Source organism: Filicampus tigris, chromosome 14 (assembly GCF_054856515.1).
Source record: "Filicampus tigris isolate MCC_2025a chromosome 14, RoL_Ftig_1.0, whole genome shotgun sequence".
Taxonomy (NCBI): domain Eukaryota; kingdom Metazoa; phylum Chordata; class Actinopteri; order Syngnathiformes; family Syngnathidae; genus Filicampus; species Filicampus tigris.
The window spans coordinates 10,233,234-10,245,962 of NC_141230.1; the positions used below are offsets into that span (position 1 = coordinate 10,233,234).

Here is a 12,729-nt window from a genome sequence, read left to right on the forward strand (position 1 = left end):
AGAGACCCACGCGTGTGTCTTTGGCTCAAACGACAAATCGGTAACACTTGCTTTGACTCGACTGCTGCATAATTTAACATTGCCTTTTGTCAGCAACCTGGACTGCAGACCAAAGAGAAGTACAAACGAACTGAAGACCGTTTCTACAGGATCGGTAAGTGTGTGCAAACACACGTGAACATCAGTCTCAGATGACACACACATCGATTACGCACTTGAAAAGTAGCCATCCACGCTACAAATTTGATATTGGTATGAAAGTCAGTGCAAGTTGAAGCCTCAGACGTTGAACAGTAGTGCAGAGTGGTTTTGCCAGACAAGAGCAATTGTTTTGATTTTGACTTGCAAGCACAGAGTTGTGCTGCGATCACCGTATGGTGGCAGTCAACTCACTTGTCAACAAGCAGTAGGTTGGTAGTGAACAATTCTTAAAAAAGAAAAAAAGAGCTGTTTAATGCCACTTTAAGTTGAAGTTTGTCAAACCAAGCAAAAGAAAAGAGAATTACTCATTGTATATTTCAAACAATCACACAACTTAGCCTTAAACTCTGTTTTGTTTATGCTAACGCATTATGGTAAATGCAATTGACTGGCTAACAACATGTCGCAGTGTTCTAACCCTTTAAGCAACTTGATGGAGCACAAACGGTGGAGCAACAGATAACATAATGATACATTAATATACTGTATTGTTTACCCTCTGCGAACAACAGCTAATATTACTGTAGTTTATCTATGTCTAGTCTATGTCTATATAATACTGCCCCAAGGTGGCCAAGGCGCGCGCACAAGAAGGAGCAGCACAACGCCCATTAAATTGAAGCTATAAATGTGGCAAAGCCAGTTTAGATTATTTGAGATACAAGTGTCTTGAGTTACAAGTGTGGTCACTCTATGAATTAAATGCATACCGCAAACAAAAATGCTGAAAAATGTTGTGGCGTTCTAACTGACATCACACATGATGTCACCTGAGGTGTCAACATACCTGATTAGTAGGGGTGTAACCAAAAACGGTTTGAATCGAAAAAAAAAAGTTAGGGGATTTAAGATGCGCGTGCATCAAATTGAATTGTTCCACTTACAATGGTTCATTGGACAGATATATCTTAGAAGGAAATGGCATATTTACAGTACTGACAACTTCATTCATGTGTGTAAAATGACAACAAAGTCATTGCATCATAGCCTCTTGAACTGAGCCGTACCATATCGAATCGTATCGTAATCTCACTGAGTCAAACTAAATTCGAATTGTTCCACTTTCAAATTATACAGTCCTTGAATCGATTTGCACCTAACCTATCTAAAAACGCATCGATATTTTGATCCTGGAACATATTTGTTCTATTTCCATTGTTTGCTGTTTTTCCTCCATCTGTCATGTTATTTTGGGAATGATTTGCGAAATTAGATTTCGTGGTATCTCTTTGGGTAATACATTCACTTATCATTGCGACACCACTTGTCCTCGCGGTTGAGCTGACTTTTGGTGACAGTGGTTAAATGATATTTGCAGGGCACGTATAGACTAAAAACATTCAACATTCACATCCACCTAGCACGCATGTTTTTGGCATGCGGCAGGAAGCCGAGGTACCAGGAGAAATCCCACAGGAGTGCGGGGACAACATGCCTCCTGAGAATCTACATTGACACAAAGAAAAAAAACGAAAGTTACGTCTGTAACTACGGTTCTATGAATCCCAAATGACTGCCAGAGGGCGGTGCTAGGGATGAAATAGAACCCACAATTTTTAGCAAGCACATTTGGTATGCTTTTATTGATGTTGCGACAGTAAGATAAAATGAGATAACGACATGTGCCATGTAATATTGCACTTGCACTTTGTGTTTGAACACACAGGTCAGTTTGAAAAGGGTGTGGCCGAAGGGGCTGTCGATCCTTCCTTCAATCCCATTCTGGCCTTGCGACTGTCCGTTCTCAAAAACTCTGCTGTTTGGGCCATCATCAGTGAAGTAAGCGGATCACGCAACGTACTGTACATGGTCTGTGTAATCAGTGATTCTTTAACTGTATTTGACAGCATCCTCTCTTTGTCTCGTATCAGATACACATAAAGAGGATAGCAGGCTGACTCCTGCACAGGCCGGCCTTGACTCGACGTCCCCTGTGAGATAAAAAAAAAAAAACGTCCAGACTGCTCCCGTGAGGGCCTCTGGCAGCGGTGAAGTCATGAGCCCACTTGGAGCTCATCATTATTGCTTGATTTCACCCTTTTCTTCCGGCGTCCGTCACTCTCTTACTTGCCTCGATAGTGAGAATGTGAAAACTGCTGTCAGTAGGCAAAGCAGCCGTGCCGTGCGACTGACTCATCCAACAATTTTGGAACACAATCGCGGAAACCTCTCGGATGAATGAGGACAAAATCATTACGTCAGTCACCTGGCCACTTGTGTCCTTGCTGCCAAAACCACTCCCGTTCAACTCAATGCTGCCACTCTTGGGCGTGCTGGGGCATTGCACTCTGACTAGCGCCACCAGCTGATCCCCATGATGGTGCCAGGAATGTATACCTTAACCCACAAATGAAGAAATACCGTTTTAAGACCAACACCAGCCCAAACACATAAAATACTCCATTACCTTTAGAAAACAAAAATCCTGCCTGTAGTCAGTAACAGTTGGCTAAAATATTTGAAAGGTGAAAAAAAGTGATGAAAAAGACACCTCGTCGCTCGTCGTCAGTCTGAAGAGGGTCCTTGTACAGAAAACCAATCAGACATTGCCTTGATGCTGTTTTTCTAGAAGGAATATACTGATAAAGGATGACAGAAACAAGGATCTATGAAGGTGACTTAATTTATTTGAAAATAAATCTTTTAATTTGTACAAGAAGTAAAATATATTTTTGAATCTATTACAAGATGTTTATGCTAGTGCGACTTTTGTTTTTAACGTTTATGCTCGTCTACTGTGCATTCTCATGTTTAAAATAACTATATGGAAACCGCTGCCCCATTTCACTTGAAGCCGATTGACATTAATGATTATTTTCACACAGCTAAAGGATAGGACGGATGAGAACAGACTCAGTTTTGTGTGTCAAATGTGGAGAATTGTGCCTTATATCAGGTTCCCTAAAAGTGTATCAGCTATTTCAATCACATTTGCCAACATTTCACTGGCCGGAAATAGTATATTATTATCATCATAATTATTATTGTTGTGAAAATAGCAGACAGTTCAATCATTGTTTGATGTGACTACGAGTATTTGGTATCACATTACATCTTAAACTGCTTGCTTTCACCGTGTAATTCGTTGCATCGCCACTGGGACCACAGTCTTTTCATTGTACGGGGGCCATACTGAAGTGGAGGTTGGGGGCGGTGGAGTCAAATTATGAGAAATTGTTAACAAAAGTAATGTTGTAACGTTTTCGGAATAAGGTCGTAATTTTGTGTGGAAAAAGTTAAACATTTTCAGAAAGAGAAGTTAGATTGTAGTTTTCTGAAAGGACAAAAAGTCAATGTTAGTACCGGTAGTTTAAAGGCAAAACAATACAAGGGGAAAGACTTTTTTTTTTTTTTTTATTAGAAAAAAATGATTGTTATCTAAATTATATTAATGCAATAGCCCTTAGATCTGCCATATACTTGCAATGGATAATATTTTGGAATGTTTGTTAAAAACATTCATTCGTGTAAGTGGAGATTTTTCTTGTACTATTACAAGAAAAAAACGGCATTTTTAAATTAAATTTGTTGTTGTTGTTTTTTCACTCCCCCAAAAATGTTTCTTTTCGGATTGTCCCTAATACAACTAATATTACAAGACTAGTCGTTTACAATATTGAACCACAGCGCCCCCCCCCTGCTTATCACAACGTTCTTGCTAAATAAGTTAATTTCCATTGTAGTTTAAAAAAAAATAATGTTCAAGTGTGCCACTAATGCACCTTTGTACACTTTTTCACATTTCCCAATTAATTGAAAAGACTTCAGTTGTCCACTCAATCTGTTTTTTTTTTTTGTGTTTTTTTTTGTTTTGTTTTGTTTTGTTTTGGAGCAGAATGTCTCGACTACTGATCGTTTTAAGAGTGCACCTTTTAGTCCTAGGGATTTAACAGAGGATGTTGACTTCATTGTAAATAAGAATATAAAAAGCAATGAACATCTGTTTCAGTCACTCTTGCACCTCACTTAACTAGTTCATTGAAATTCACATCACTTTTTGTTGTAACTTGCTGTCATTTTAAATGGCAGTGGTCATTCTTCAAGGGGGTAATGAAGTGCCTTTTTGGTGAAAGTGGACAGAGCTGTAACTGTGCTGTTTACATGCACATTTGCACATACTTGACAAGTGTTTTTTTGTTTGGCTAATGCAGGCTTCTTGATTGCACTATCTGATGTTTGAACTTTGTCTGGATCCTGATCAGATGCGTTTACTTTGGAAGACGATGCGAACAAGATGCCACAAAGCTTCTCTTAACACTTACTGGATTGTCTTTGTGCCGAAAAGCTGAACAAAACTGGTTGCACTTAATGGCAAGAAAAACCCTTGTGATTGTGCTAATGGAGCGTAAAGACCGAAAACTATTTCAGGCTCAAACCCCCCCCCCCCCCCCCCACCACCACCACCAACTTCAAAACACCTATTGGTTTGTGTGCCTTCATCTTGTTGTCTGTGTTGCCTGCCTCTGCTGATTTTTTTTTTTTTTTTCTTTTCTGGACATCTTTTTTCATGGACATGTTTGAAATAAATAAGGAAACAAGGTCCTTTGTTTGATTGCCATTGTTTGTGTTACAATTTTGTTCCACACCCTTCACATAGTTTTTTAAATGCCTACAATTTAGGCCCTACATAATAAGCTGACGTCTATCAAAGGATACCGTATGTCTACATAACACTCCAATTATCTCGGAGATAAAACAACTCTTGTATGTCTAACTCGTTATCTCTCTCGATATCTCTTGTTTGAAAACCAGTATCTGGTGTGACCATCATTTGCCCCGTGCAGTTTAGCATTCTCCTTCGCATAGAGTTGATAAGTTGTGCCATTCCTCCACGACCATCACATCATGTTCCACCACGATAATGCCCAATGTTGCAAGAATCTACCGGCACGCATCCATCCCAATAGCATGGTTGAGATGCTGTCGAGCAGCGCAGTCGACAGTATGTTCCAGTTATTGTCAAAAACTAGAAAAATCACCAACCCGATTAACTCTTTGAGAAGGAAGTGTGTTGCACGTAATGTCTCAAACCATTACACCAGATACTGGTTTTCTGGGTCCCTCTAATGTAGTGTTTTTCAAACTGTGTGCCAGTGTGCCGCGAGATTTTATCAGGTGTGCCGTGGGAAATTATCTAATTTATGTGCCTGTGCGGTCTAGCGCCTGGCAGCATAATCATGTCTTTGCTACATTGTAGTGCTCTTCCATACCAGCAGGTAGCAAATTCTTTGTTTAGAGACAAGTGAATTAGTGACACGTTTATCCAAACAGGCCCATGTTTCACACTAAGTATCAATATGAAACATTATAAAATACTTTTTTCTTTGTGTTTATTTCATTTCTATTCAAGACGTTATAATATAACGTCATTCTTCAATGTTAAAAAAAATGCTTCTAAACAATATAACATTGTTAAAATAAGCTTTTTTTTTTCACAATTTCTGATGGTGGTGTGCCGCGGGATTTTTTTAATGAAATAAATATGCCATGACTCAATAAAAGTTTGAAAACGCTGCTCTAATGTATTAAAACCGCAGATTTTAGAGTGAACTTTTATTATAAACAACGTAAGGCACACTTGTTCAATAGTAATGTTCTGTAATCAGCATCTTATCCCACACCTGTAAGGTAGATGGATTATTTCCACAATACATAAGTTCTGATTTAAAGGTTTAAAGTAGGAGCATGAACAATAGCGTTGCATACATAATTTGTAGGCATCTACGTACTCTTATTACTGTTAGCCTAGTTTCATGCTTTCTCCGCCGCCATAGACTACTAATGACTAACGAGGAAGCAAAACGTAAAACTACAGCTTCACCCATGATGCACTTCTTCGACTTTTCTAGTTTCCCGTCATGCAACGCTGTTTGAAAATGGCGGCCTAGCGCTTTCACAACAAATAAAATAGATGTCAACCTCCTTGGCTCTCGCACCGTTGATTTTATTTGGATTAAGTAACGGTAATACTGGTGGTGTCAGTGGAATCTTCACAATGCCGAAATATTACGAGGATAAAGAGGAAGACAACCGAGCCTGTGCTGCCATAAGAGAGGACTTCAAGGCATGTCTCCTTCAACATGACTGTGTCATTAAGGTAACACTCACTGCCTGTCAGTGTTTTCCGCATATTATAAAAACGCTTTTGTATAAAAGTGTTGAATGATTTTGCTTCAAATAAGGTGAAACTCTTCCACTATATCAATGTATTACTTGTAGTCATTTGGAATATTAGAAAACTGTTTTAGTTGTGGGAAATTGTTTTATTATTTGGTCCTAAATTGTCTACAAGTCTACCAAACCGTTGGAAACAATTCTCTCATTGATTGATTGAAGTTCTATACCACTGACAATAAAGTAAAATGTAGAACTAGAAATGCAGTGTAAAGTATGGTTGGCCTATGACTGTTGCAAATAAAACTTCTTTTTTTTTTTAAATATACTTTGGTTAATAACAATTTGTGAGTATAAGTCAAATGAATTGAATTAAAAAATGAGTACCACTTACTTTATTATGTATTTGTCCCAAAATGACTGTAATTGGAAATCTTGCTTAGTGGGCAGCATGGTGTTGAATTTGAGTGAATGATTGTCTGCTTATATGCCCTGGCAACCAGTCCATGGTGTACCCCACCTCTCTCCCAAAGGACAGGCTCCAGATCACCTGCGACGATGGAATTGTTTTGTCCGTATGCAAGTGCGCATTGAAAATATCTTCCTCTTTACCTTTTTAGGAGGGGAAGCTGCCCAGTGAGTGCCTGAAGGAAGGTTACTGCAAAGCCCTGCAAACGTCATTCTTTGAGTGCAAGAGGTCCATGGTGAGTTTGTATAAAGACTTGGCATAAAGCACCGAAAATGATCATTCACATTACCACATTGTCTTAACGCAGCTGGACACAAGGTCAAGATTCAGAGGAAGAAAAGGATATTAAAGGATACAATGGCATCACATATTAAAGACAGCAAGGCTAACAGCCAGTGAAGCCCCTGTTCCTCTTTGCTTGAACACATCAAGACGTCAGGAAGCAACAATGGACTGAACATTTTTTATGAACAATGCACTCTGAGGCAAGTTATTTAAAACCTGAGCAAATAAAAGGGGATGAGTTTTTGCTTGAAAGGGGATGAGTTTTTGCTTTCAGTTTTTGCGTATAAATTATGTATGAAGCAGTGAATGTTGTTGAAAACTAGCTATTACAGCCACGCTGAAAAGAAAAAGTTGATTTATGAGGTAAAAGTCGTACATTTGCAAGAATAATCACAATATGGGTGGGGGTGTTTCAATATTACTGGAAAAAAGTTGTAATGATATGTGGGTATTAAGAGATGTATCTATCTGGTTATCTTCTAGATTTTCCTCAGAATGCCAATACGCAAGTGGATCAAATTGTAATAAACTTAATATTCCGGAGAAATGGAAATCTGGAAAACTATTGTATTATTGCAAGAACAAATTAATTAAATATGATTTTACTGGAAGAAATATGACCCTTTTTTGTGTTTACATTTAAAAACAGAGCAAATCACAACTTCCCATCACGGGTGCAGGATTCTTAGAACTATTCATGTGGTTCTTAGGGGCGACCAGCTGCCCACCGGCGTCATTGGTGACCCAAGGTCTATGAGCTCCTATTTAATTGTGATCTTTTTGTTATATAAAAAAAAAAATAAGCATGGGCCGATATTATATTCTGATGGTATGATAATCATGAGCATAAGTATCGCGTTGGTTATCATGGTATTAAAATTACAGCTCTAAAATGACCTTTTTTAAAATATTTGTGTAAATAAAACAGCATATGTTCCCACATTGAACACAATCTATTTTATTTTTAAGCAAAATACTGAATATTTAGTATAGAAAAAACGTGTGTCATGTTAAGTTTAAATACATGTTAACATTCTTTTTCTGTTTTAATTCTTCTTTGTAAGCCACAGTGTCCCATCACTGGTGAGTTAACAGACCCTTGGGATACTCACATTTTCCTTGGTGCTAATTAATGCACATTAATCAAAGGAAAGAGGCATCTGTTTGCAGTATCTCACCTTGACCCCTCCCTCCTCCATTATGTGCCAAGAATGGGCCCTATAACATGTATGGAAGTTTTGAAATTATTTATTTTGGTCTCATTGTTTTATATCCCAATAATATGGCATTCAAACATCCATTGTATTAACATGATGAAACAAGGTTCCTCTTTCACAGTCAGGGGCTCTGTTGAAAACGGTTGGAGTCCGCTATCATCCTTAAAGCTTGAGAAATTATTTCAAGGCCGCCATCATCATCTCCTTAAACTTCTCCAAGTCCACTTTTCTCATGATGAGAACCTTGTGAGTCTTCTTGAGGAAGCCCACCGTATCCACCACCATCATGCCCCGCGTGTGCGTGCCCGTCAGCTCCACGCTGACCGGGTAGCAGTCACTCTCGGTGACGAACGCGTCGTCCACGGCGGCGGCCATGGCGTACGAGTCGCAGGAGACGAAGCCGCTGCCGCCCACAAACACCTTCTGACTGCGCTCGCTGAGTGACGCCTCGATACTGTGGCGGAAGATTTGCGCCATGAAGCGAGCTTTGTGTGTGGGCTGAGCCAGCCAGGCGTCGCAGAACTCCTTTTAGAACATGCGGAGCAAAGAGGTGGTGTTCAGGAACTATATAAATTAAATTCCGGGGTCATTTGTTGGTTGCCAAAAGATCTGATTACACCCTGCGTGTGGAATTTATGGCAATGTCATCGCATATTTGGTACGTGAATAACCTGTTAAGTGCTTACCCAGGGCAGTTTGCTGTAGCAGGTAAACTCCCAGCATGCCAAGTAGGTTGGACAACGGTAGTCATTCAGCACGATGTACGCCGCTTCTGGATCAGCTGCGAAGTTGAACTCCCCGCACACTGTGGTGTTCCCTCGTGCTGCACAAACGACAGGAAACGTAACAAGCAGTCCACAGTTATCTGTTACTTGTTGAAGACGTACTACTCGACTGACATTCGGTGTTGCCTCCCATAATGTAGAGCCCTCGCAGCTTGCTCGGTAAGGACGGATCCAACCTCACGGCCAGAGCCAGGTTGGTGAGCGGTGCCGTGGCAACCAGCGATACCTGGTTGAAATGTGGGAGAACCACCCCATATTAGGTACACCAAGAGAACCAATAGAAAAGCTGGTACAAGAATGCTCTTTTGGATGGCACTGGAAGACAGGTATTCAACTACTTTAACTTTTCTGAGGGGTTTGTAAGATTTCTGAAGAGAAAGGATAGAAGTGTTCCTACTTTGACTTAATTTTCATGATGGTACAAAACTATTTTGTATATATAATATGTTACAACTTGATTCTCATGTCATTATGACTTTAGAAGCAGAAAACAAAGCTAAAATAATAAAGTAAATACAATTTTGCTCTCATGCTAGGCCAGTAGCAAGTATGCACACCGTTGTCATGGCAAGCACACGCAAGCTCCAACAGAGACAACATGGATTGTATTTTCCCTCATGGAGCCAGCACTTCATCACCAAGCTGATGAATTACACTGACACTGCCAATTACTCAGGCAAATCTGTTCATACGACGCATGCAGCGGACACATTTGCAGGTGAAAAAGCTCCCCATAACCACCACATCTACAACTTATCTGAGCAATCAAGCATGGCGCTTATCGGACGCTAACACTTTTAGCGACTTGTGCATCCAACAAAACAATGCAGGTCTGTTTACATAATGGCTTTGACATGATTGTGTTTCAGACAGTAGTTGCTTGAAAGTGGATCTGGATCTTCAGCCAGCCTAGACCCTAGTCATTGTCAATTATGGGATTTACTTGACCGCTCACCTCTCCCGGATTCTCGTTGACGATTCTGATCATAGCCGACACGGCGCCCTCCTCCTGCACCAGGTCCATGCCGGGAGCGTTCGGGTCGGGGGCGTCTCCGAGGCCGTCCAGCCCGTGGCAGTGGCCCGCATTAATCGTGTTGCCAATCAGGGGCTTGGCAGCACCTTTAAACACTGGAATCTAGCACAGGAAATGAAACACTCAGGGAGGTCGAGTGGAAATTATTACGAGAACAAAGTTGCCATGTTACAAGACAGAGTTGTAATATATTGGGGGCAAAAAAAAAATAATAATAATCTTGTAATAAACAAGTTGTATTATTTTTCAAGAAAATTGCAGCATCATTGTCAAGTCATAACCAAGTAATCTTTTTACAGAAAAGGTCAGTACATTATGAGAACAAAGTCATAATGATACAAGAATATTTGAAGTGGTAATATTACAGGGGATTTGTATGTATATGCAGTACACATGTAGATATATAGATTCTTCAAAACACTTTTTTTGTGGTAGCCTTATCCAATAGTTTGAAATGGAACATGTAACTGCTACTTGCTAACTGAGCCTTCCTGGTTGGAGAGCAAGTTATTGTCAGGCAGTCAGTCGTACATCACATGAGCGCAGTTAACTCGACTCATGTGAGGAAACCTCTTCCAAATTTCAAATTCAAACCAAAACGCACCCACCTCCAGTCTATCGCAAGCTTGCAGAACACGCAGTGTGTTTCTGCACACGTTCTCCAGCGTGGTGTTTCCGTGCACGCACGTCACTCCCAGCAGGTCCACGTTGGGGGCAGCCAACGCCAACATGATGGCCTGCGCGTCATCCAAGCCGCAGTCTACATCCACCAGCAGCTTCTTCCTCATCCTGGAGGCTTTTTTTTTTTCTTTTTTTTTTTTTTTTAAATACAATTTAACAGGACAGTTGCACAAATGGTGACCAAGCTTTTATGCTTATATAGCTTCACTTAAGCCACACGAGAGAATCATTGCCTAAGTACAGTTCAGTTGTATTTAACTTTTAAGTTCTATACATTTACATTTAATCTGCTAAGAATTGTTTGTCTTTAAATATTTGTTTTTCTGCATATATTTAGGTACAGTTGTACCATTTGTTTAAAGTTCATTTCAATTGAATCATTTAAATGCAGCGTTTTTTTTTACTTCTACATTTAAGTGCATTGGTAATGTCCAAACTGTGCACAAGGTTTTCATTGTCTTACAATAATATTAAATTGAGATTTTAGTAAAAAAACAGTCTCGTTTTAATGAACACTTACGACTTCTATGCTACTGTATTTCGTTAGTTGTTAGTCATGATGGTGGTACTTGTAGAGCCAAGTATTTCTAGGTGGTCCTTGGTGTAAAAAGTTTAAAAACATTTTTTTTTTCCACAAATGTTCCCAGCAGGCCCACTAGTTGAAACACGGCATTCTGATTAGTTTTGTGTTTGTGGAATGGTCACAACGACCAATCACGGCTCAGATTCTGAAAAAAGGTCAGCCGTGATTGGTCACTGTGATCAGTTGTTATGTCATTTTCAGTCGACAGAAGACAAAATGGCCGCTTCCAGAGATGGCTAAAAACGAGTGCATTTTGCTGCTTAACTTATATTCCACAAACGCAAAATTAATCAGAATGCCGTGTTTCAACTAGTGGGGCTGCTGGGAACATATTCTTGAAAAAAATATGTTTGGGTTGACTTCCGCTTTCAGTGACCAAACTTACCTTTTGGGGATGAAAATGTACTGAAGCGTGTGATTGCTGGCGTTCTCAGAGAGTGAAAACAAAGATCAGTTGTTATCCTTTGGACAGCAATATGAAAAATGTATCAGACAGGTGCTGCTGTTGCCAAGAAAGTGCTGTCATTAAAGTGTAGTCATAATGTTACAAGAATAAAGTTAAATGGTTTAATGTTGAATGTTACTACAATGTGTGTTTTTTCATGGATTTTTTTCCCAGGAATGAGTAGTAATACTACATTTAAAAACGCATCATGTTATGAGAATAAAGTTTCCGATGTCTAAAAAGTTAATTGTTGAGAAAAGCCTTTTTTCCTGAGAAAAAAAAATGTCGGAGTATAATGAAAAGAAACTTAATTTAAAAATATGAATAAAAATATTTTTATTTATATAATTACAAATTTTTAAGAAAAAAAATTTTGAATCTAATGTCAGAAAGGCCTAATTTTAATTAAGTTTTATCTGAATAAAGTGTTGATTTTACAAGAAAAAAAATCATAATGTAAAAAAAAAAGTTGAATTCAAATTAGAGAGGGGTAAAATGCTTTTATAATTCAGTATATAACTTCCTTCTTTTCCATGAACAAATGCTTCCAAATGTTAAGTGATTGACTTTAATGTCATTGATACTCAGCGTCTGATTTCGAAATCCCATGCAAACCTGCGATTTACCCTCATGGGCTTGTTTATTCACCACGAATTCCTAACGCACACGTCGATACAGCATTAGGAAATTCACAATGCATACAAAGAAACAAATGTATCTCCTAATGTCGTGAATTATTGAAGGGATTTGGTATTACCTCCGTGAAAAGCTGCAGCACAAGACTGCTGTACACAGCGCCATGCAGGGAGCAGATTGCGACTGGAAGAGCTCGCACTCTGTGTGCTTTTCGAACTGGTGATTGGTGAAGCACGTAAATATGCTAGCGTTTTTAAATGGACAAAACGGAGAAATATAT

The 12,729-nt window shown here is 39.3% G+C and overlaps 3 protein-coding genes across 6 annotated transcripts in view; 2 read left to right on the top strand and 1 right to left on the bottom strand.

Moving 5' to 3' along the window:
• Positions 1–4,743, top strand: part of mgat4a (alpha-1,3-mannosyl-glycoprotein 4-beta-N-acetylglucosaminyltransferase A) — a 36,450-nt gene extending 31,707 nt beyond the window's left edge. Inside the window, exons 14-16 of the mRNA XM_086052021.1 lie at positions 94–154; positions 1,868–1,980; positions 2,073–4,743. Of these exons, the coding sequence (XP_085908147.1) occupies positions 94–154; positions 1,868–1,980; positions 2,073–2,099 (201 nt within the window). The 3' untranslated portion in view covers positions 2,100–4,743. The remainder of the gene's footprint in view (positions 1–93; positions 155–1,867; positions 1,981–2,072) is intronic.
• A 1,278-nt stretch (positions 4,744–6,021) lies between these two features.
• Positions 6,022–7,684, top strand: coa5 (cytochrome C oxidase assembly factor 5). Its single transcript, XM_086052033.1, has 3 exons — positions 6,022–6,298; positions 6,936–7,019; positions 7,092–7,684. Exons 1-3 carry the CDS (start codon positions 6,113–6,115, stop codon positions 7,131–7,133), a joined length of 312 nt encoding a protein of 103 aa, XP_085908159.1. The 5' UTR covers positions 6,022–6,112; the 3' UTR covers positions 7,134–7,684.
• A 617-nt stretch (positions 7,685–8,301) lies between these two features.
• LOC147136276 (inosine-uridine preferring nucleoside hydrolase) lies at positions 8,302–12,634 on the bottom strand. 4 transcript variants are annotated; one of them, XM_086051569.1, is made up of 7 exons: positions 12,571–12,617; positions 11,754–11,830; positions 10,713–10,912; positions 10,027–10,206; positions 9,186–9,297; positions 8,973–9,109; positions 8,302–8,811 (listed from the first exon to the last, which is right to left on the bottom strand). In XM_086051569.1, exons 1-7 carry the CDS (start codon positions 12,612–12,614, stop codon positions 8,464–8,466), a joined length of 1,098 nt encoding a protein of 365 aa, XP_085907695.1. In that variant the 5' UTR covers positions 12,615–12,617; the 3' UTR covers positions 8,302–8,463. The 4 variants fall into 4 exon arrangements, with proteins under 4 accessions (XP_085907695.1, XP_085907696.1, XP_085907697.1 ...); XM_086051570.1 differs by having other exon boundaries at positions 10,713–10,900; positions 12,571–12,614; XM_086051571.1 differs by lacking the exon at positions 11,754–11,830 and having other exon boundaries at positions 12,571–12,634.
• Positions 12,635–12,729: the final 95 nt, after the last annotated feature.

What these genes read in the sequence shown, in the direction of transcription:
- coa5 (XM_086052033.1), top strand. Translation starts at nt 6,113, where the DNA reads ATGTCAACCTCCTTGGCTCTCGCACCGTTGATTTTATTTGGATTAAGT. An exon ending in AACATGACTGTGTCATTAAG is followed by an intron (nt 6,299 to 6,935) that starts GTAACACTCACT and finishes TTACCTTTTTAG; the next exon opens with GAGGGGAAGCTGCCCAGTGA. An exon ending in TTGAGTGCAAGAGGTCCATG is followed by an intron (nt 7,020 to 7,091) that starts GTGAGTTTGTAT and finishes GTCTTAACGCAG; the next exon opens with CTGGACACAAGGTCAAGATT.
- LOC147136276 (XM_086051569.1), bottom strand. Translation starts at nt 12,614, where the DNA reads ATGGCGCTGTGTACAGCAGTCTTGTGCTGCAGCTTTTCACGGAG. An exon ending in TCAACGAGAATCCGGGAGAG is followed by an intron (nt 9,298 to 10,026) that starts GTGAGCGGTCAA and finishes CATTTCAACCAG; the next exon opens with GTATCGCTGGTTGCCACGGC. An exon ending in GCTACAGCAAACTGCCCTGG is followed by an intron (nt 8,812 to 8,972) that starts GTAAGCACTTAA and finishes ATGTTCTAAAAG; the next exon opens with GAGTTCTGCGACGCCTGGCT.